Here is a 22,642-nt window from a genome sequence, read left to right on the forward strand (position 1 = left end):
GGATTCTGCACTGCGTGTACTGCTGTCCTGTATAATGGTGGCTGTGATGGGCCTGTGCAAGGTGTGACAGGCTCATCACAGCCAGCGCTGCAGCCTCCGCTATCCCAGACAGTGGTGTACAGATTTGTTCATAGTTGTTTTTTTTTGTTTTTTTTTTATAGTCCGGCCCTCCAATGGTCTGAGGGACAGTGAACTGGCCCCCTGTGTAAAAAGTTTGGGGACCCCTGACTTAAAGTCTCTAAAGAATTGTGTGAGCCTACAAAAAGTTAAGTGACTTGCCCAGATTCACACAGCTAGAAAATGTAAAAAGATGTACAGCGATCCCTCACCTATCCCAGGAGTTCCATTCCAGAGACCCCCAGGATAGGTGGAAATCCACGAAGTAGGGGCATTATATTTATTTTATTATTTACATATATTTTAAGGCTTTACAAACCCTTCCCACTCTCCTATAAAACTTTCCCACATTCTTATAAAGGCTGAACCAATCAGCATCCAGAATACAGAACACCGCTCTTTCATTCCATCAGCCAATAGTATGCCATGTTCAATCTCATGTTGGCCAGTGGTAGTGACTTACTGCATTTCCATTGTGTACAGAATGGTATTTATCTGCAAAATCCCACAATATAGCAAAAACTCCATGATACAGAATTAGATTTTTTTTAAACCCACGTTACAAGAAAGCCATAATGTAGCAAGGGATGACTGTATTATATCCTACCCATTTATATCCATTTATATAATATACCCAGCTATTACATATTTTTGTTTAATATATATTTAATATTTATAATTACATTTATATCCCAATATTATACATATACACAAATATATGTATACACGCAGATCTAATATAGATATAATCCTCTTTCTTATTCCAATGGCATTATCTTCAAAATGGCTTGGGCCTGTGATGGTCATCTCAATTTGGCTAGGTGAGGCTATGCATAGTTCATAGAGTGCCAGGCCTGGAGTCAGGAAGACTCATCTTCCTGAGTAGTTGTGTGATCCTGGGTGAGTCACTTAACCCTGTTTGCCTCAGCTTTCTCATCTGTAAATGGAGCTGGAGAAGGAAATGGCAAAACACTCTAGAATCTTCTTGACTTCAAGTCCAGCACTCTATGCACTATATATGTTGCTTTTCTTAATAGATAGCACACAATGAAAGGCCAATATAGATCAAATTAATTTGTATTTCAAATTAATAGACTACAAGTTAATATTTTTTCTATACTTCTATAAATATTATTCTTTCCATAGGACGATGTTGAGGAGATCATTGCAGTCGCATGGAATATTTTTGAACCCCTTCTTTTTGGACTGATTGGAGCAGCAGTACCTATTCAATATCTTAAACCAAAATCTATTGGTAAGTGTCTCAGAATACCAGAAGGTAATGGAAACATTTTGCTTTCTAAAGAATGTGAGAGACAACATGGTGTAGTTGACATCAGACGGGGTCGGTCCGCGTTGGTACCGGGAGTTTCCTCACTTGGGAGCTGACCGCATATTTTTCTATTGGGCTGGAATCAATGGCCATATCTTATGTTACAGATTTGGATATATTGTGACCCGTTGAGGGGATTGTTTTATTTGCACTAAGGGGGACTTGGCTATCCTGTTGAAAGGACAGGACAGGTCCGCTCCGGGCTGTGTAACAAAGATAACCGTGCCTCCGGGTTTCCAGACTTGGGCACTCTTCCCAATGATGGCAGAGTAAAGCCGCTCTTCGGTGATGGTCTTCGAGGCTGGCTGCGCCGCCAACACTCATAGCCCTCCAATCCATTTGCTGAGGGGTCTGAACACGAGGAGCAGGCTCCATTCGTTTGGTCCTCCTGTGGCAACGTGCAACCTGTCCCTGGGCCGATACTTGAAGTCTTTCCAGCGCAGTGGAACCTCCTGAAACGTGAACGTGGATCACAGAGCCTAGGAGCCGCCGTGCCAGCCATGCCACAAGGAAGCAACAGGGCAGGACCAGAGAGAACAAAGTTCATTGTCTTCATACAATCTAATGGGGGCAAGGAGGCCAAGATAGAGATTTTAATGATCATAAAAATGTTGTCTTTTATATGAAGAAAAGAAAATCACTGACTAGTATGACAACACAGATTTAATTGGTTTTTACATTGGTCGTCATATTTCTTTTGATCCATCAATATTTGATGGCCCTGATCCTCATGTTACCAAGGACATGAATTTTAAAGCTATGTAGTCTTGTCAAAAATGGTGTTTGTTTTGTTTTGTTTTACAGTGGTCTATATGTAGAATCAAGAAATTATAGGATGAAAAAGGATTTAGACATGGTATAATTCAATTATTTTATTTTATTTCTCAATAATTTTTTAAATCCTTACCCTCTGTCTTGGAATCAATACTGTGTATTGGCTCTTAAGGCAGAAGGGTGGTCAGGGCTAGGCAATGGGGTTGAGTCAGTTGCCCAGGGTCACACAGCTAGGAAGTATCTGAGGCTAGATCTGAACCCAGGACCTCCCGTCTCTAAGCCTGTCTCTCACTCTGCTGAGCCACCTAATTGGCCCCCAAGTCTCTTATTTTAGAAATAAAGATGACTGTGCTTTAGATAGCACTAGCCATGTGACCTAAGTCTGGGGTACAGAAAAAAAAGCAGTGGGAGCACCCTGGGGAGTGCTAGAAAATGATATAATCTGTTTATGAGTGGAAGGAGCAAATTTGGAGAAGGAGCTTCCTTCCTGTTGTTATGAAAACAATAGCAAAAGTAGGCACTGAACAAATATACCTGAGGTGATTTGGAGGAAAGGTAGGGTTTACATGCTAATAGTGATCATTGTAAAATAGACCAGTGGCAATGGTCTATGAGGACTCTAGGGTTGTTTGTTTGTTTGTTTGTTCTAGTAATAATTGCCACTTTCCTCCTCCCTGTTATTAATCTAGTGCCCTTGTCTTCAAAGTGGTTTGGGCTTGGTGCAGTCATCTCAGTTTAGCTTTCATGGCACAGTAGGTAGAATGCCAGGTCTGGGAGTTAGAAAGACTCATCTTCATGAGTTCAAATCTGGTCTCAGACACTTATTAGCCCTGTGACCCTGGGCAAGTCACTTAACCCTGTTTGCCTCAGTTTCCTCATCTGTAAAATGATTTGGGGAAAGAAGTGGCCAACCACTCCAGTATCTTTGCCAAGAAAACCCCAAATGGGGTCAGACTGAAAAACAACTGAACATCAAGGACAGCTCCGAATATGTCTGTTCCATGACATGAACTGTATTCTTAGTCTAATTGACTATATGATAAATTTGGCTTTTAGTACAAAGGGAAATAGGAAGACTATATTTTTATCTGACTCAGTCCAATTTATCACCAGTACTGGAAAAATGATTCATGGGACACATTATATTAACAGTAGGGGTCAAGATGATCATCTTCATAGATGAAGGGCAATAGATTTTATTGGTATTATGTCTATTCATTTTATTCACATATTTCCCAGGAACCCATAAGATAAAAAAGATGGAAACACTCTTCCCATCTTAGACTTTAATGCCATATCTGTCACTGAGAATGGAAGAATAATTAAGTCACAAATTAGAAGTCTCTCTATACTTTTTATATACTTTTTCTTTTTTTTAAAACATTTATAAATAAGGGTCATCTTTTGTTAGTTTAATAAAATACAGTTCTTTAATTACAGTTTATCAATACATGAAAATACAAAAATCCCAACATTAATGACAACTAAAGGTTTTTATTTAGGTAGAATTTATTACTTTATGCAATGAAATTTTTCCAAATTAAATTTTTTCCAAATTCCATTTCAGTTAACCTTTAAATTATTCATTTGTTCTTCAGTTTAGTCAGAAACCATGAAAAATGAGTTCCTTCCAAGTGCTTTCTCACTTACAATGGCTAAATAATTACTTTGTTTACATTGTAGAATTTTGTTTGGCCACCGTGGGCTCTGCTATGTTGATAAGGATGGTTACCACATTCTTCGTGATGCTCTTTGCTGGTTTTGACTTCAAGGAAAAAGTATTCATTTGTTTTGCCTGGATTCCTAAAGCCACAGTCCAGGTAAGGATGGTTAGAATGACCATGTACTTTGTAATTTTTGTGTCTTTCTCTAAAATATTGAATAAGAGATCTCATTGAAATTTGAAAGAATAAACAATATGCTCATGCTTATTATTACTGCCACAAAAAGCTCTTATAAATTTTTAGAAATTCAGTTAATTAAAATTTTCAAATTCAAGTATAGTCACTTAAAATTTTATTTTTAATAGAGATTTCCAGAGTCCCACTAGAAACAACATACATTCCCACATTGCCAGTAGAAGCAGGGGTTCCTAACCTGGGGTCTATGAACTTGGTTTTTAAAAATATATATTTTGATAATCATGTTAACCTTATGCACGTTGTTTGAGGCATTTAAAAACCTTATTCTGAGGAGTCTATAAACCTTATAGACTGCCAAAGGCAAAAAGAAAGGTTCAGGATCCCAGTATAGAATAAGAAAGAAGGCTATATCCTCAGGATTATTCAGTCATTTCAGTTGTGTCTGATTCTTTGTGACCCCATTGGGAGTTCTCTTGGCAGAGATACAGGAGTGGTTGGTCATTTCCTTTTCTAGCTCAACTTACAGATGAAGAAAATGAGGCAAATAAGAGACTTGCTCAGGGTCACACAACTAGAAAGTGTCTGGGGCCAGATTTATACTCAGAAATATGTGCTCCATATTGAGGATTGCCATCATAATTAAACTTTAAAGAGTAGAAATCTTTCAGTTATCACCTAGGTTTCTCTCCCTACTTTGAAACAGGGCCCCCTTTAAATGACCCAGAAGAACAGCAAGCAGAACTTCTCTTTAGAAAGCTCCAGAGACAGGACTCTAAGGGGACAGGCATTGCTCCTGGCCTTTAGGTTAAAATTAATTGATGATCCCAGTAGAATGGAAGGTGTCTTCTAGAATGAAGACTTTATGTCTCTGCCTCTCCACCACCTTATGGCAAATCCTTAATCAATGTTTGTTGATCCATGAAACCTAACCTAGAGTTTATGTGGGATAGGAAAGAATTAGAGAAGAAAATGTAAGATGCTTTCCTGGTCCAAGGATGTGCATTCATGTTTCTTTGTTTTCTAACCCTTACCTTCCTTCTTAGAATCAATACTGAGTATCGGTTCCAAGACAGAAGAGTGGTAAGGGCTAGACAATGTGGTTAAGTGACTTGCCCAGGGTCAGCCAGCTAGGAAGTGTCTGAGGCCGTTGAACCCAGGACCTCGTATCTCTTATTCTTTATTATTTAAAGTATTATTTAACAGAAGAGATAGGTGAGGCTCACAGAGAGTCTATAGCATCATAAGATTTAGTGCACAAAGGGGCCTCTGGGGCAACCTAATCCAACCTCTTCACTTTACAGAAAATGTAGCATCAGAGACAGGCTTTGAATGTAGCTTTCTGACTAAATCCGGCACTATTCCCTAGGCCCAATTTCCCCTCTCCTATTAAGCCATTAAAAACTCAAGTGAAGGATGTCAATAAAGTATCATGGTACCGAAAGACCACTTGACTCCAGAGGGGAAAATTAGGACTGATGATTTCATTTTCTTTTTTTCCACATTCATTATATTATACTCTCCCCCAATCTTTAAATCCTCCCAGGCTGCCATAGGACCTGTGGCTTTGGACACAGCAAGAGTACATGATGATGAAAGGCTGGAAGAATATGGAGTGATTATACTAACAATTGCATTCTTGGCGATTCTGATCACAGCTCCAATTGGAAGTCTGCTCATTAACCTACTGGGCCCCAGAATGCTGGAGGAACCTGAAGAGATTGACAATAAAGCTGCAGATGCAATATTAATATAGAGATGAAAGGAAAGGAAACTGGGAGTAATTATTTTTAAAACTGTTACTATCACTTGTTGCTATTCATCAACATTTTTCTATGTTGATGCATGTTGAATAGCAGAATCTTAGAGCTAGAAGAACCTCAGGGCCATTTGGTTCAGCCCATATAGGAATGCCCATTGGAGTGTGCCATTCCATGGTCATGAAGCCTTCTCTTGAAGACCTCCATGGAAAGAGAACCTGCTACTTTTTGAGGCAGCCCAAGCCACTACTAGATCACTCTATTTGTAAGAAGATTTTCCTTTCCTTATATCAAGCCAGAATTTGCCTTTTACAGAGTTCCCACCCTTTTTAATGATGTAATGGCATATGTTAAAAGGTGCAATAGAACCAATAACTTGGGCCAATTCTTTAGTTTTCTTTATAAAATAATTTTTTAGTCTTTACCAATTTAAGTTCACTTCTTCATTTATACCAGCTACCCTGTATGAGTGACTTCTCCTCCTTTTTTAATATGGTATCTTTAGCTGCCTTCTGGATATTGGACTCAGATGTCCTTCCAGTGCTTGATGTCCAACTTGTATGCTCCTCCCCACTCCCACTGCCAAACAGCTCCACCCAACATGCTGTTGCTATCACATAGCAGAGTTATAGTTCTCTCTCTGGGCAGGGCTGAACCCTGGAAGTTAGGGAGAAAGTTAAGAAAAATAACTTTGAAATGGAACACAAAGGCATCAACATTGAATGGCTGATGAAATCAGGGCCAGAACTAGCATGAAAGAAAAGTATACTGTTGTCTATATGTCGATAGGATGCTGGGATGAACCCAGTATGGGGGAGGGAATCAGCTATCTCCCCAAAAGGCCAGCTCACACAAGAGCCAACTCTTCTCCTTTTGTCAGATGAGAGGTATTGTGCATAAGGATGAAATCAGAAAACATTTATAAAGCGTTTTGCAGACCTTAAAAGTGCTATGGAAAGACTAGATATTATTATTAATAATAATATCATATGAAGAATAAAACTTTTACTACCTGGTTCAGAGGGTGGTTCAAAGGAAAATACTTTGAAAACCATAAAACACCATAAAAATGTGAGCTGAATGTGTCATCCTTTGCTGCTCAAAGCCCCGTTATGGTTCCAGAAATTAGCACAGGTAGGAAAGTTATACACTGCCAACAGCTAAGTGGAGTAGTAAATAGAATGTTGGACCTTTGAGTCAGGAAGACATAAATTCAAATTATGCCTCAGATATTTACCAAGGGCAAGTCACTTATCCTCTCTCAGCCTCAATTTCTTCATCAATAAATGGGGATAACAAAGGCACCTCCCCCACAGGGTTGTTTGAAGATCCAATTAGATAATATCTCTAAAGCATTTTATAGATCTTAAAGCACTATATAAATACTAGCTATTTTATCACTATTTTTAAACCCTTGTCTTCCATCTTAAAAACAATTGCTTCTAAGGCAGAAGAGTGGTAACGCATAGGCAATGCAGTTTAAATGATTTGCCCAGGGTCACACAGCTAGAAAGTATCTGAAGCCTAGCTACTCCCTAGCTATTATTTTAAAAAAGTATTATTAGTGACAGTAAGCATCCTGCAAGTCAATAGAGATTATCTGGTCTAATCCATTATAAGTGAAAAAAGGAAATTAAGCCCCAGATTGGGGACTTGACTTGCACAGGAAACTGGACTTTAGCTCACGATACTTGGGGTCTAGTCCTGGCTCTGCCACTCTTTTTATTTTATTTTTTTTGGAAGTTCTATTAGAGCTTTTTTCTTAAGAAATAGATATATATATATATACAGACATATAAATATATTAAATTTAACAAGATAATAACAAAACTGCCCTATTTGTGTGTCTCTTCTGCACTTTTGGTATTCTGAGTATATTAAACATCAATATTCCTTTTTGCCTATTCATCACAATAATCTGTCATATCCCTGGACAAGTATGTACAGTCCAGAAAAAACAAATCAATCCCTTGCCCATTTCTGAGAATACATTTCCTGTTAATATGTTACTGGTTACCCACGCTTGTCTTCTAAATCTGTGCTCACCTCATTTGCCTCCTTAACCAAGATCAAAAGAATGTAAACTATTCCAAGTCTGGTTAAGGGAAGATCTTGGCTATAGCCCATGAGGGTGTTTGTAGTCTTTCTCTTCTCATGCAGGTGCAGACAGTAAAGAACGCCTTCAGGTTCTGCTACTCCTGATGATCTGAGCCCCAAATGTGCGTCTTCATCAAGCGCCTTTCACAGACTGCCCCGTCTCTGCCATTGTCCTGTCTTATCATCCCTCTGCCGAACTGCAAGGAGGAACGGGGAATTCAATAGAAGAGTCAAAGAATATTTCATTGGTAGGCAAAAATGGACAAGAAGATTAACTATTTAATGACAGATGGTTATTTTTTGCAATATCACGAAGAAGACAAAATAAGTCTTAGCCCCCTGTTGAAGATGATAGAGAAGTGACATCAGGACAGAATGTAGGATGGAGCTGGTGCCTTTATTGCATTTCTTTCACAGATCGCCATAATGCTGTCATTAAGGGGAGAGAGGGAGGGGGTAGATTTCTCTTAAACCCTTACCTTCCATCTTAGAATCGACACTAAGTATTGGTTCCCAAGACAGAAGAGTGGTAAGGGCTAGGCAATGGGGATTGAGCGACTTGCCCAGGTCACACAGATAGGAAGCAGAATATTCTTTGCTCTTATTCCTTTTTTTCTTTCTTACTCCTTATTTCAATATGCCTAAAATTGCATTCATTTCTAAGGCTCTGGGCCACAGGAACAGAAATTATATCTATGTCAATGAATAATAGAAAATGATAATGAACTTTATTTATGAATAGCCCAAGCATCTCTCATTTTGTGAATGAAAACACTCCCTCCACTGAGTGTGAACACAACTCTCTTCAACATATAAGATCTAGTGATGAATCTTTCCAAATTTAGCTAGACTGAAACTCAGGCAACAGAAATGGGGTCCATTGTTCCAAGTCTCATATTCCAGAGCTCTGTGGTCATGTGAAAGGCATTTTCAAAGGCCCCCAGTACCAGCTTGGACAGATCCTACCTAACAGGAAATGCTACAATTATGGTAGAATGATGACCAAAAAGGATATCTGATTAGAAATTCCAGAATCTCTAAGATGCGTAGGATCTAGAATTCATTCATCTGTTTTCTTGCCCCCAAAGGGCTCAATTTAAAATTCGTTCAGAAAGACATCTCTCTGAGCATTATAGTGTTGGGGAGACTTCTTGAAGGATAAGAGTAGAACGGTCTTACCTGAGTTCATGGGCAGATTTAGAGGGGATCTAATGAATTTGGATGAAAAAAATAACTAATTTCACTGATTTCTAATTGAAATTCAGCATTTTCTTCAATTATGTAAAAACATTATTTGGAAAAGGAATCCATGGACTTCACCAGACTGTCAAATGGGGTCCTTGACACAGAAAAAGACTAAGAACACCTAGAGAAACTGAGGAAGTTAGCTATTCTCACTTATTCAAAAATGCTGCCCCCAGATTCCCCAAAAAAGGAAGATTAAAAAAGGATAGGAATAACAGAATAGTGGAAGAAAAACCTAGAGAAAAAGTGGAGAGTACACCTGCTGAGATGGAATCCTCCTGCAATGACTCATAGGTGTTACCTCCCTCCCTGTCTCCCAGCCAGGGTGAATTGAGGCCATGGATTAAGTCTAGGCAAAGGAAGCCTAGAACCTCCACCCACACACTGATCCCAGATAGAGGAGTCCCTGATTGTAGCACTTAGCTGAGTAAGAGGAACACCGCCCCCCTCATCCTCCTCCAGCTGATCAAAGTGTGGAATTTCTGACCAGACTTGCCACACCTCTTTTCCCCCAAACACTAGTGAATCTCAGTCAACCCATTCTTTTCCTCGAACGGCCAATTCACTTTTTTGAGGGGAGGGGGGGGGCGGGGGCAAAAGAATCCATCAAAGTCAACAATAAAACAAATCAGAGAAGAATGCTTAGGAAAATATATACCAGACAATATGGAGGGAGTGGAGGAGCTTTCCCATTGGGAATGGGGCTCCTCAGCTCAACCCAAAGAGAACCCAAATCCCATGCCAGGGAAAGTTCACCCTAAGTCTCTAGTATGGCAGGCTGGGGATAGAGATCAGAAATGCTGTCCACCCTAGTCTTCTCCCATCTCTCACTCGGAGAAGTCTCAAGTTCATGTGGGCCATGATTCTTTTCCCAACCACTTTGCTCTGGCTACTGGTCCCTCATACTTTCTTCCCCATCTTCTACTCTGCCACCATGATGCAGCTGCCTTCTCACCCTGGTTCATACCTCCATTCTACTGACCGTCTTCATTCCTACGGTCTCTATAGACTTTGCCACTTACCCTCAGCAGGAACCACCTTTCCCCTCAGCCCCTTTCAGCACCAACACATAAAAAAGTGTTCTCTTACCTTTTGTAAGAGAAGGCGCCATCTCTGACAAGTCAGATGCAGAGAGAGAGCGGGGGAGGTGCAAGAAGAAAAAGCTGAAAGTTCCAGGAGGGAACCTGAAGCGGAGAGAACTCCGACTTGCCACAGGCGAGGTCCACCCTCACTCTCCACTCCAGGGGTTCCCAACAGGTGGCAAACTATCAGTCAAAAAAATAACAAACGGAAGACAGCTTTATCATTACGCCCATGGGAATGCTTTGAATCTGATAGCTACTTTGCCATCCCCAGGCCTGGTGTTTATTTTTATACCCATTTTCTTCGCACACAGATATATTACCCAACACACATGTCCAAAGAGAGCTTTTAACAAATCACTCGATTAACATTCTATAGTCTTGTATTGTGATTACAGACAGCATAAAGGTTCCACACAAGATAAATGATTTTGTCACAGGGGGCTTAATTTTCTCATTACCCTGTGAGGAGTTTTGAGCTTACAAACAATCAAGGAAAATTACTTGTTGCTTTTAATAAAAAGAAATAATCAAAAGTTCTTAAAAGACAATTCAACAATCATATCATTGAGGCTGAAGGGTACTGGGGACACAATTCATATTGAATATTAGACTGGTCATTTCTCAGGGTTTACTAGGGAGTTTCCCACTGGTGAGTTACTGGTTTGTGAAGTTGAGTCACTGAGGCATATTGAAGCTTAATGTACCTGTAAGTTTTGTATGGGCCTTTATGATTGATTTGTGTGCTGGCTTCATGAAAATAAGTTTCTGTGAGTGGGAAAGTTCTGGGCTTGGCCTGTAGCTGTTGTTTTACTGGGGATTGTGTGTCTATGTAAAATTTAACCCATGGTAGCCTTTTGGGGCTGGGTTAGAGGGTCTGATCCTTTGGTGATGTTTTAGAGATTTGGAGTACAGGTATTTTGCTCTTGCATTACTTCTGAGACTAGGGGGAATAGTAATCATGTCATTCCATGGGTAAGGGACATTGATGAGAGAGGTCATGCAATGGGGACTGAGTGAGCAATCACATCTTGCCAAGGGCCACTCTGCAACCTCCTTAGCTACCATGTATGACTCTGTCAAGGCATTGTGGCCTGATGGCTCCCAGCACCAACTGATCACTCCTTCACTTCTTCCAGCTAGGAGCCAGGGAGAAGCAGCAGCTCTCTCAGACTAGGAAGAAGATTGGGTCTCTCTGGAGATTAATTATTTCCCTGTGAATCCCTGGGTTCCTCTCACACAGCTCTCAACATCAGCACAGAGCCATCTGTGGATATTGTGGACTAGGACTTAGAAAGGAAGTCATCCACAGAAAAATCCACTTTCAAAGATCTCCTTCTCCATCTCCCCCTAACTTGTTCCTAGACTCCAATACTCAAGCTAGTTAGTTCAGGAGTAGGGACCAACCCAACAGCTGGCCAAAAGAGGGTTCAAGGGCCTTGAACCCTGAGACCATGGGCAGTCTGTCAGAGGAGACAAGTCATTAGGGCTTCCTGCTTACCTATTTCTCTGGCCTGGCACACTTACCTCTCCTTTCCTGTATAAACCCAAACAAATTGTCTACTTCTTTAGATCTAGGTCTGGGTCAATTCCTAATAGTGGTGAAGGGGACCAAAGATTTGGGGAGACCATATTTTTCCCTAAAAGGAGATTGACCCCTGGATCCCAGTGATCCAAACTGCCAAACCCAAGGAACAAATATCTCTCTTTGGTTGTGGTGTAGAACTGGCAGTTGGTGTCCCTGAGGAAACCAGAGGCAGAAGAGTCCATCTTGCTTCCCATCAATAGCTGTGTCATTTTACATGTCATTTTGGCTTATCCCTCTAGTTATTATCCTTCATCTCCCAGAACCACTCTCTAAGGAGACATACTCCCTCTCTCAGGGAGACAAGACTTGGTTACCTTCCCCCAAAAGAAAGAGAGGGAAAGAATAATCTCTTCACCTCTCCACCCTCTCAACTCTTCCCCTCTCTCCTTCCACCATCCCCATCTTCCCTTTTAGTCCTTATATTACACTTTGCCACTTACCCTCAGCAGGAACCACCTTTCCCCTCATCCCCTTTTCAACACCAACACATAAAAAAAAAAAAACCTGTTCTCTTTATTAGAATGGAAGCCCCTTAAGGGCAAGGGCTGTCTTCCTTTTTGTTTGAATTTGTATCCCCCCACACTTAGCTCTTACCTGGCACCTGCTAATAAAATTTTAAAATATATAATAAAAATAAAATGCTTATTGGTGGTTTCTCTTTTTCTCCCTCCCACATGCATATGGATGGAGGCAAATACTTTCCCTGTCTAAGCACTGGAGATTCAGGTCCTCCTTTCCCCTTTTTCTGGGCTTTGGCAGCCATGTGACAGAGTGGATAGAGTTAGACTAGGGAGGCAGGAATTCTTATCTTATGTTCAAATCCTGCTTCAGACACTAGCTTGGTAGCCATCTGACCCTAGGGAAGTCTCTTAAGCTGTGTTCCACTTCCCCAGCTGTAAAATGAGGATGATAATTGCCCCTATCTCATAGGGTTGTGTTAAGGATCAAAAAAAAAAAAATATATATATATATATAATAACATCTATTAGGCTCCTGAAAACCTAAAACTTTATGTAAATCCTAGCAATTAGTATACTTGAGAGGGGTTGTTTTAGTCCACACCAGGGGCAGTTGGGGACTCAGTGGATAGAGTGCCTAGTCTGGAGTCTTCACCAGGAACATCACAGTGAGGCAAGCATTTATTTAAGATAGTATAATAGGAAGATAGAAGAGGCTGAGTGACTTCCAAGCAGGCTCTAGACCTACAGGGTTTTCAGTAAGGATGAGAGCTTGCGGGAGGGGCAGGCTCTGATTTGGGTTAAACACTCTTCTTTTTAGGTCAGCTGGGGCAATTGGGGATTCTTATGAGCTTTTATGATGTTTTTCAGAATAACCAAGAGGGGCAGGAGTCTGTCCTGGACATCTTAGCCTATCTGGTCTGGATATCTGGTTAGACATTATCTGGAATAGGTTTGGCTGGTCTTATCAGCTCTCTTCCTGTGATCTCAGGTGGCTGGAACTGTCAGAGCTGCACAAAACTTATATCCTCCCTACCTGGGCATGTAATGTGAGAAGGAAAGTGGGATGCTGGGAATCAAAGTTTTAAGGTTCAGATCCTAATTGCACATATATAATCCACAGTTATGTCCCTATTATATTTTATATATTATATCCATATTATATTTCACATAATCCAGTTATGGCCATATTATATTTTATATATGTTATATCCATATGATATTTTACACAATACAGTTATGTCCCTATTATATTTTATTTATGTTCTATCCATATTATATTTTGTTCTATCCATATTATATTTTATATCCATATTATATTTTATATAATCTACAGTTATGTCCATATTATAGTTTATATAATGCACATTTATAGCCATTTTATATGTTATATCCATATTACGTTTTATAAGATAATATGAGTTTATCCATATTGTTTCATATAATCCACAGTTGTGTCCATATTCTATTTTAAATATCCGCAGTTAACATTCCCATCTCTATTAAAAAAAGAAAACAGAAAGTCTGTGTTACTAAGATGCAGAGTCAAATAAAATAAGGTCCACAGTGGCCTCGGCCAAAATGTACGTCTCCCTCTGCATCCTGAGCCCACTTTCTTGTCAGAAGGCACCCAGCTTCATCAGCGGTCATCCCACACAGTGGTTAGTCATAGGTTCAAAGTCGGGTTTCAGGGTTCTCTTTACAATGCTGTTGTGTAAATTGTTCTCCTGGCTCAGCTCACTTCACTTAGCCTCAGGTCACGCGGGTCTTCCCGGGTCTCTCTGAAATGGTCCCTTTCATCAACTCTTACGGTCCCACCATTCTTGGCTTAAACAAACAAGCCCACCTTCCATCTTTTTGGTTCTAAGGCGGAAGAGCAGTAAGGGTTAAGCCATGGGGGCTGCCCGCCTCTTCACTGACTCTGAACCTCTCCTACTCTGCCCAAGCCTCTCAAGACATCACCACCCCTTCGGGCAGGGAAATCCCGAGCCCTCTCCCATCTCTGGCTTTGCCTCTTCTCACCATTTGAGCAGACCACTAGGACTTCCGCCTGATTCCTCTCCCATCCGCAAACTCCTAGGCTGACTACACATACACTCGTTCAAGCCCCAAACAGGTTTCCTCTCCAGGCTCAAGCCTTTCTAGTCGATTTTGTTTTGGGCGAATGAGGTGGGAAAGAGAATAAATGCTTATTCAAGTGGGGAAAAAAAATTTAAGGGGGTGGGCTGTCCCTTCTCAGGTGGCGGTCAAGGCAAGAAAAGGCTAGTAAGTGGCCAATAGAGCTCTGAGCCTGGAGTCAGGAAAAACAGAGTTTTGGCGTGTGACCGTGGGCAAGTCACTCATCCTCCCCGTCTGCCTTAGTTTCCTTATCCGTAAAATGGGGCTAAAATTGGCATATGTCTCCCAGGGTGGTTGTGAGGTTGGAATAGGATATTATTTGCAAAATGTTATGCCAACTTTAAACGGCCACTATTATAAGAATTCTACTTTTTATTAATAGAGACCCCAGGAACACCAACTCAGAGCAAGTGGAAACACTAACGGATAGAAAGGAAGGCTTGGCGAAGGGAACTCAAAGTGAATCGCAAAGATGTTCATAAGGCATTGAAGGAACCCTGAGCCTCAGTTGCTCCTTTCGTTTGAAGAACTAAGATCGCTTGGATCTCGATCTATGTAGATCCGTGATCGATGAGGCTTTGGAGGGCTCTCCATTCCCTTCTGCGAAAGCTGAACCCCTTGACCGTCTCCCCCTTGTTCTTGGGCAGAAGCGGGGATAAAGAAGCTGGAGGGTTGGAGGGTGCGGCGGAAGAGCAGCGGGGGTCGGGTCAGGGGTTGGTAGTTCCACGGCGCGTGAAGAGCTGGCCAGGGGCCGGGGGCCGGTGCGTGGTGGCGCGAGGAGCAGCGAAGCGGTTTTCTTGGGTGAAGTCACCTCCTCCTCCTCCGGCAGGACCACGCTTTGGTCTGGGAGGGGGCTGAGAGCTAGAGGTAGGAGCCAGTCCCTACTGGTGTCTAAAGTCCGTGATTCCCTGTTCTCCCGCCATCCTCCCCACTCCCGCCCTGGTTCCTGCCCTTTTCTACCTATTCCTCCCATTTTCTTTTCCTCTGGAAATCATCCCCTTCATCCCACCCTCATGGCTTTCCTTCCTCCCTCCTTTCATCCCTTTACTTTCTCCCATCGTGCTCTCTCCTTTTCATCCCTTCATTCTCCCACCAACATAGAAATAAGGAAGTGAGGAAGGAAACAAGCGTTTATTAATCGTCTACTGTGTACCAATATGATCTCATTCACAACTACCCTGGGAGGAATGCGCTATCTCTGAAACATTTATTAAGCACCTACAATGTGTCAGATAGGACACTAAGTGCAGGAAGGATACCATAAGAGGCTAAAATAAATAAATAAAACAGACACTGCCCCGAAGGAGCTTACAACCTAAATGGGTATTAGCATCCCCACCCCCTAAAGGAAACTGAGGCAGAGAGCTTTTAAATGCTGGCGCTAGGATTTGAACTCCAGGCCCAGGAGTCTTGAAAGATATAAGTATTGGAGGAGACAGATGACCAAGTGACCCAGCAAATTGTCTAAAGACTAGTTTGGGGAAGAATAACCCAGGTTAGTTAATTAATGATTGGTAAAAAAGAGAAAGGAACCTGCCCCTGTGATCTTGAGTACCAGTGCCTAATCCTGTTTAATGAAGCTAGATTGAGATGGTGGATGGGTGGATAGCCGATGGATAGATAGGATGTTTTAACTCTGGCTTCAGTTTCTTTTGGATCCTGAAGTTAACCATGCTCAGATCCCAAACAAATCAGTGTAGACACGATCTCCTGCCAGACTTGGTGGTCAAGAGTTAGAATTAATCAATAAAGCATTTCTTAGGCACCTACTGTACGCCATGTGTGCAAATTTAACGTAAATCTGTATCCCTCTTTCCTTTTTAAAAGAAATTTTTTGAAAATCCAATTCGGTCTCACCCCTACCTTATGACTGGATTAAAAGCAAGCTGAGGTTTATCTGGATGGGGGGCGGGGGTGGGGGTGGGGCGGCAGTGCAAAAGTCTCCTGGATCCTTATTGTCTCAGAAGATACTTGCCTCTTGCCCCACGTGACTCCTGGTGTCCAGAAGACCAGCCTCTGACCCAGACTGGGGTCTTCTGTCCAAACAGGGTGACTCAGAAAAAGTGATGTCATGGGGCTATAAGTTATAGACCTAGCAAGCTTCAGGGTATTTTTTTTTCTTTTTTTCTGGCAAATAGCAATCTTTCCTAGCCAAGGAGTGGTCTGTTCTGGTCAAGGAGCCAGAGTGAATGGGAACACAAAGTAAGCAAGAAGTTTGGGTTAGGTAGGTGATCAGCCATGTGACGGACCTGCTTTTCACTATTTAATAAATAATTATAAACTAACATACAGTCGTCGGCGAAGTTTAATCTCAACACAGGCATTCAAAGGAGTGGAGAAAAGAGATTGGGAGAGGGTGGGGGCACAGGGAATAAGTATGAAAACCTGGCTAATGAATAAAGTGCATGGGAAATGATGGTAACCAACCTGGAACAGTACTCTGGAGCAAGATTGTAACGGGCTTTAAATGCCAAACAGGGTAGTTTCTATGAAGGGCTTGAGCAGAGGAGTTTTAGGAATATCTATTTGGACGGATTTTAGAAGGAAGTAGATTTTAGTTTGAAATAGGAAGTCTCTTGTGAAGGCTGTCGCAACAGTCCAGTTGAGAGGTGCTGGAGCTCTGGATGAAGTGTGGTGGGAGTAAAACTGCTCCAGTATGACCTGATCAGTAAAGCCAATGGTTTTTATTCAGACCTTACCCTTAAATTCACTGCCCAAACTGATCTTATCTTTTCAGATAGACCTGGTCTTTCTTGTGACTTAACTACTTTTGTGGCACAACCATTCATTCTCTTTATGTTTAGAACCTTTTAGATATCTGTGATTCCTTCCCATCCATTAATTCTCATATCAAATCATTGACCAGGACCTTTTGGTTACTTCCTGGCCACATCTCTTACATCCATTTATTCTCTACTCACTCACTCCAAAAAGGACTTCAGTTTTCTCATTTGTAAAATGAGAGTGCTGGATTAAGGTTCCCTCCAGATTTAGTGCTATAATTTGGCATAAATTATAAAATATTAACTTTATCTGTGACACAGTCATAAACAGTTTATCAAACTTCTCTTTTAGAAGTCTTTATGGTACAGGCACTAATATAAGAAGAAATTTAATTAAGTAATTTTAATCACTTATAAGGATTCCTTTTATAATAATTTGAAAAGTTATAACTATGTTATTTAAATAAGATAGAATAGGAGTAAGAGTAGTATTAAGAACCTCTGCAGTGATGAAAGTGCTCCTACACTTTCTCTTTTTTCTCCTTGCCATACACTGTAGAGGATGTGACATGAGGAAACTGAGTCCGAGTGTCATAACCAACTATCCTGAAAGGGAAAGGAGAAAAGTGGAGGATGGAGTGGTGACTTAGTCATTACCCTTATTATAGGAATTTATTAACTATTTCAGCAAAATATTCCCAAACCCACTCTAGGAACATACTCTGAATATCTGGTTGAATAATTGTCCAAAGCCTATAAAACCCATTGTCAACTGGACAGCATCATTGTATGTCACAATAGATTGGGTGTGACCTGTAGATCTTTGGCTCTGTATTTTGTGTCCATAAAATAAAGTCAGATCTTTGGCTCAGGAATTTGGCCCAATTCTTTTGTTTCTTTCACTAGATGTCACAGACCCACCATATAAAAACCCAGCTATGGGCTGCAAAAGAGATCATATTGGGCTCAGTATTGAAGACATGTAACAACTGGAGAAGGAAGTGGACTTTTTTTTATATGACATGAAATATTTACCATTCATGAGGTTTTTTTTTTTAAGATGAGAAGTTGCCAGATAACTTTTTTTCTTTTCTGTTTAAGCGAGAAGATATAATTATGCAGTCATAAATATTGAGAACACTGAAAGACATTTGACAGGCTATCTAGTATCTAATTCCTTTATCACTTGTCATACTTTTATTGATATATTTTGATTTTAACATCAACTTCATTTCCAAATATATTCCTCCTCCTTTCCTTAGAGATTCATTCTTTTCAACAAAGACTTTAAAAAGATAAAAGTAATGAAACCAATACATCAGCCCTATGCCATAATATATATAGTATTTCCATCCCTTATTTAAAAAAGAGAAAAGTTAATGAAACCAACACTTCAGCCCTATACCATAGTATATATAGCATTTCCATCCCTTATCCAACTCTCTGTATCAGTTAAGTGTCATTCATTTTCTCCTTTCTTCTCAGGAACTAAGGTTGATTGCTCATGATAATTGCTAAAAATTCAGTTTTTGTTTTCTTCCCATTTATATTGTTTTAGTCACTGTGCTTTAGTGTTTTAGTCATGTATATGTGCTTTGGTCACATTTTTTTAACCTTACTTTCAGTCCTAGAATTGATACTAAGAGCAGTAAGGACTAGACAATTAGGATTAAATGACTTGTCCAAGGTCACATAGCTAATGAAGTGTCTGACACAGCTTTGAATCCAGGTCCTCTTGACTCTAGGCCTAGCTTTCTATCCACTGAGCCACCTAGCTGCCCCTGTGCATATTATTTTTCTAGTTCTTCATATATTACCATGCAGCCATTCATACCAATGGTGTATTAGTGTCCCAATTATCCCATATCTCCTCCAGCATTTATCATTTTCTTTTGTGATTAGCCTTGCCTTCCATAGTACATTTGTACAGTTGATTTTTTTTAAAAGTGCAAACCTTTCTATTTATCCTTATTATGTATATTTTATTTGTTTTAATATTTCTTGCCTGGTGGAATTATTAATGATAGTCATTCTATTTGGTTCATTCTAATTTTCAAGGGGTTTATTATTTGGGTGAAGTGTTATATCTCTTTGGCTAAGCTGATAATTTTCTTTCCAAGTCTTTCTTCCATTGCTCTTATTTCTTTTCCAGTTTTTTTTTTCTTTTCAGAACATTCATTTAATTTCTAAAACCATTTTTAACTCTTTAAACTCTGGCTACATTTTCTAGGAATTCTAGTTGTATTCATATCCAAACTGAGTTTTTCTTTGAGGCTTTGCTTGAATATAATTTAGACACATTCTCTTCTTAGATTTTGTCTTAGGCATTCTTGTCACCAAGATAATTCTTTATGGTGAGATTCTATTTTTGTTTGCTCATTCTTTCAGCCTTAATTCTTAAGTTTGGATTCTTTGTAACTATAGAGAGAATGTTTGTACTACATTTGGCATCCTCTTAGATTCTGTAGCTGATATCTTGGGAGGGGGTATTGAGTACTGTGTTCTTTTCCCCCCTGATTACATGTAGATATAATTTTTAATAATCATTTTCCAAAATTTTATGATCCATGTTCTCTGTATCCCTCCATTCATTTGCCTCACTCTGAGATAGCAGGTAATATGATATAGATTTTATATATGTATATATGCTATCGTGCAATACATATTTTCACATTTATCATGTTGTGAAAGAAGATGCATATCTCTTATATAAGGAGGAAAAATCTTGAAGGAAATAAAGTGAATAATGGTTTGCTTTGATCTGTATTCAGATTTCATCAGTTCCTTCTCTGGCAAAGGATAATCTTTTTCATCTTTAGTTTTTTGGAGTTTTCTTGGATCCTTACATTGCTAATAATAGTTGTCATTCGCAACCGATCCTTGTACGTTTTTACTCTTACTATCTACGATGTTCTCCTAGTTCTGCTCACTTCACTTTGCTTCAGTTCATATAAGTCTTTTCAGGTTCTTTTGTGATCGTCTTGTATATTATCTCATATGGCACAATAGTATTTCATTACAATCATACACTATAATTTGTTCAGCCATTCCCTAATTTATGGACATCTCTTCAGTTTCCAATTCTTTGCCACCACAAAAAGAGCTGCTATAAATATTTTTATAAAAATAGATCCTTTCCCTTTATCTCCGATTTCTTTGGTATAGTGGTATTGCTAGATCAAAGGGCACACACAAATTTATGGCCTTTGACATGGTTACAAATGGCTCTCCAGAATGGCTATATCAATTTACAATTCCACCAACACTATATTACTCTCTTAACTTTCCCACATCCTCTCCACCATTTATCATTTTCCTTTTTTTTTTGGTCATATTATCAATGTGATAGGTGTGAGGTGATACCTCAAAATTGTTTTAATTTGCATTTCTCTAATTAATAGTGATTTGGATTATTTTTCATATGCCTAAAAATAGTTTTAATTTCTTCTTCTGAAAACTACTTCTTCAAGTCCTTTGACCATTTATCAATTGGGGAATGCCTTGTATTCTTATACATTTGATTCAATTCTCTATTTCAGAAATGAGAACCTTGCCAGAGACATTTGCTATACAATATCTTTCCCAATTTCTTGTTTCTCTTCTAATCTTGACTAAATTGATTTTGTTTGTGCAAAACCTTTTAATTTGATGTAGTCAGAGTTATCTATTTTATATCTCATAGTGTTCTTTATATCTTGTTTAGGCTTAAATTGTTTCCTTATCCATAGATCTGAGAGGTAAGCTATTTTGTGTTCCCCTAATTTGTTCATGGGTACCATCCTTTATTTCTAAATCATGTATTCATTTTGGCTTTACCTCGACATATGGCATTACATATTGAGAGTGTTGTGTGTTCTTTAAGGATCTTAGAAGCCAGCCTCAGGATCTGAAAGCATTCAGTGAGTCTGTAATGGTCTGATCCACCCTTTTTTCCTTACTCTTTATCTTCTGGCTTAAAATTAATAAGAAGTTTTCAAGGTTAGGAAAAAGATTGGTTTGTGCAAAGAACAGCAAAAAAGGCTGATGTCAACAGATCCCAGGATACTTGCATAAGAATGATGGTAACCTCAAATGAAATAGCAAAGTTAGAAGAGAGGAAGAGGTGTGGTTTCCCTTTAAAAAAAAAACCACCTTATTTTCTGTTTTAGAATCAATACTAAGTGTGGATTTTCAAGGTATAAAAATAGTGAGTGCTAGGCAGTGGGAGTTAAGTGACTTGCCAATGGGTCACACAGCTAGGAAGTATCTGAAGTCAGATTTGAACCCAGGATTTCCTTTCTCTAGATTTGGTCCTCTATTCACTGAGCCACCTAGCTACCCCTTGATCCAGTTCTAAGTCTGATCCTTTCCCTCCTCATCTGAATTTTACAAACTCCTGACATAGGTTTGGGTCTGGGCTGGAGTTCTAGTAGACTGCTGCTGGCTCCAGAAAACCTCAGAAAACTGGAGCATTCTGCAGGTTCAGAGCAACAGAACTTCAGTTTCTTCCTTGATCTGAGCTCCTTGCCTGAGTTATTCCTCTGAAGTCCTCAGACATGACTTGATCAGTTCTGAGAACCCCATCTGCTCCAGGGGTAAGAACTACACAGAAACTCTATGCTTCTGCTCCTTGCCTAGTACTCACATTCAGGTCTGCTACTATTTCCTGCAGAGATCCCTTTCTATCTGCCACTCAGATCTAGGTCAAAAGGACAGTGCAGCCAGGTGTCACTTGCTCTTGATATAGTATAGGGAGCCCCTTGGTGCAGAATCTTGACCTCTCCTTGGCATAGTGCACAGACCAAGTCACTAGTGCAGTCCTTGTGCTGGAAGACCTGGCTGTCTGCCTGGCTAAATCTTACCCCCAATATCTGAGGATAGGAAGACTTCTATATGTTTCTCCATACAACCGTTAGCCTGGAGAAATAACTCGCCATAATTTTCCCTCTCATTTCCTGATCAGTATTTGGTCTGGTATGATTTCTAGGTCTTTATGGAGTAATGAGAAGGAACTTGGCTCTACTCTCTCTTCCTACCCTCCCATCTTGGCAAATCCATGATGACTATTAGTGACCATTATCTCCCCTTCTAAACATACAATCCACTCCCTTAAAAATATGCCCTAGAATTTTTTCAGTTAGTATGCCGTCTTATAGTTTGAGGGTGATTCCCTCCCTTTTTGGAAAATGAGGACATTTGCCCGACTCCACTCTCCTATTTCTCTATCAAAGATCCCCATGATGGCTTGACTATGTCAAATGCCATTTGTTTTAGTACCTTAGTGTGTAGTTAGTCTAGGCTAAGTGAACTTATTTAACTTGAATTTCACATATATGATCTATTTCTGGTTAAGATTTCCTAATTAAAGATTATTCACATTTCTATATTCAACAAAGTAAAGTAAAACTTGTATGGTTTTCCCTCTTCTTTAAGTACCCATTGTCATTCATCCAACCTAAGCAGCAGTCTTTTTTTTTAATTTTCATTTTTAAAACATTTTTCCATGTTT

General features: G+C 39.8%; 2 protein-coding genes across 16 annotated transcripts in view; both read left to right on the forward strand.

Annotated features, from left to right (window-relative positions):
- LOC100014151 (sodium/hydrogen exchanger 9B2) overlaps positions 1–7,670 on the forward strand; it is a 71,104-nt gene extending 63,434 nt beyond the window's left edge. The window contains exons 9-11 of one of the 2 annotated variants that reach the window (XM_056803122.1): positions 1,264–1,372; positions 3,908–4,044; positions 5,630–5,852. In XM_056803122.1, coding sequence (XP_056659100.1) covers positions 1,264–1,372; positions 3,908–4,044; positions 5,630–5,839 — 456 coding nt within the window. In that variant the 3' untranslated portion in view covers positions 5,840–5,852. Of the gene's footprint in view, positions 1–1,263; positions 1,373–3,907; positions 4,045–5,629 lie in introns of both variants that reach the window. The other variant, XM_007495863.3, reaches the window with a different exon arrangement.
- Positions 7,671–7,700: 30 nt separating this feature from the next.
- The window catches only part of SLC9B1 (solute carrier family 9 member B1), a 128,129-nt gene continuing 113,187 nt past the window's right edge, over positions 7,701–22,642 (forward strand). For 2 of the 14 annotated variants that reach the window (XM_056803133.1, XM_056803129.1), the window contains exons 1-2: positions 7,703–8,188; positions 14,814–15,298. The gene's annotated coding sequence lies outside the window, so the exon portion shown is untranslated. Of the gene's footprint in view, positions 8,189–14,813; positions 15,299–22,642 lie in introns of all 14 variants that reach the window. The other 12 variants (XM_056803124.1, XM_056803123.1, XM_056803130.1 and 9 more) reach the window with 11 other exon arrangements.

The sequence above is a fragment of the Monodelphis domestica genome, chromosome 6 (genome assembly GCF_027887165.1).
Source record: "Monodelphis domestica isolate mMonDom1 chromosome 6, mMonDom1.pri, whole genome shotgun sequence".
Classification (NCBI taxonomy): domain Eukaryota; kingdom Metazoa; phylum Chordata; class Mammalia; order Didelphimorphia; family Didelphidae; genus Monodelphis; species Monodelphis domestica.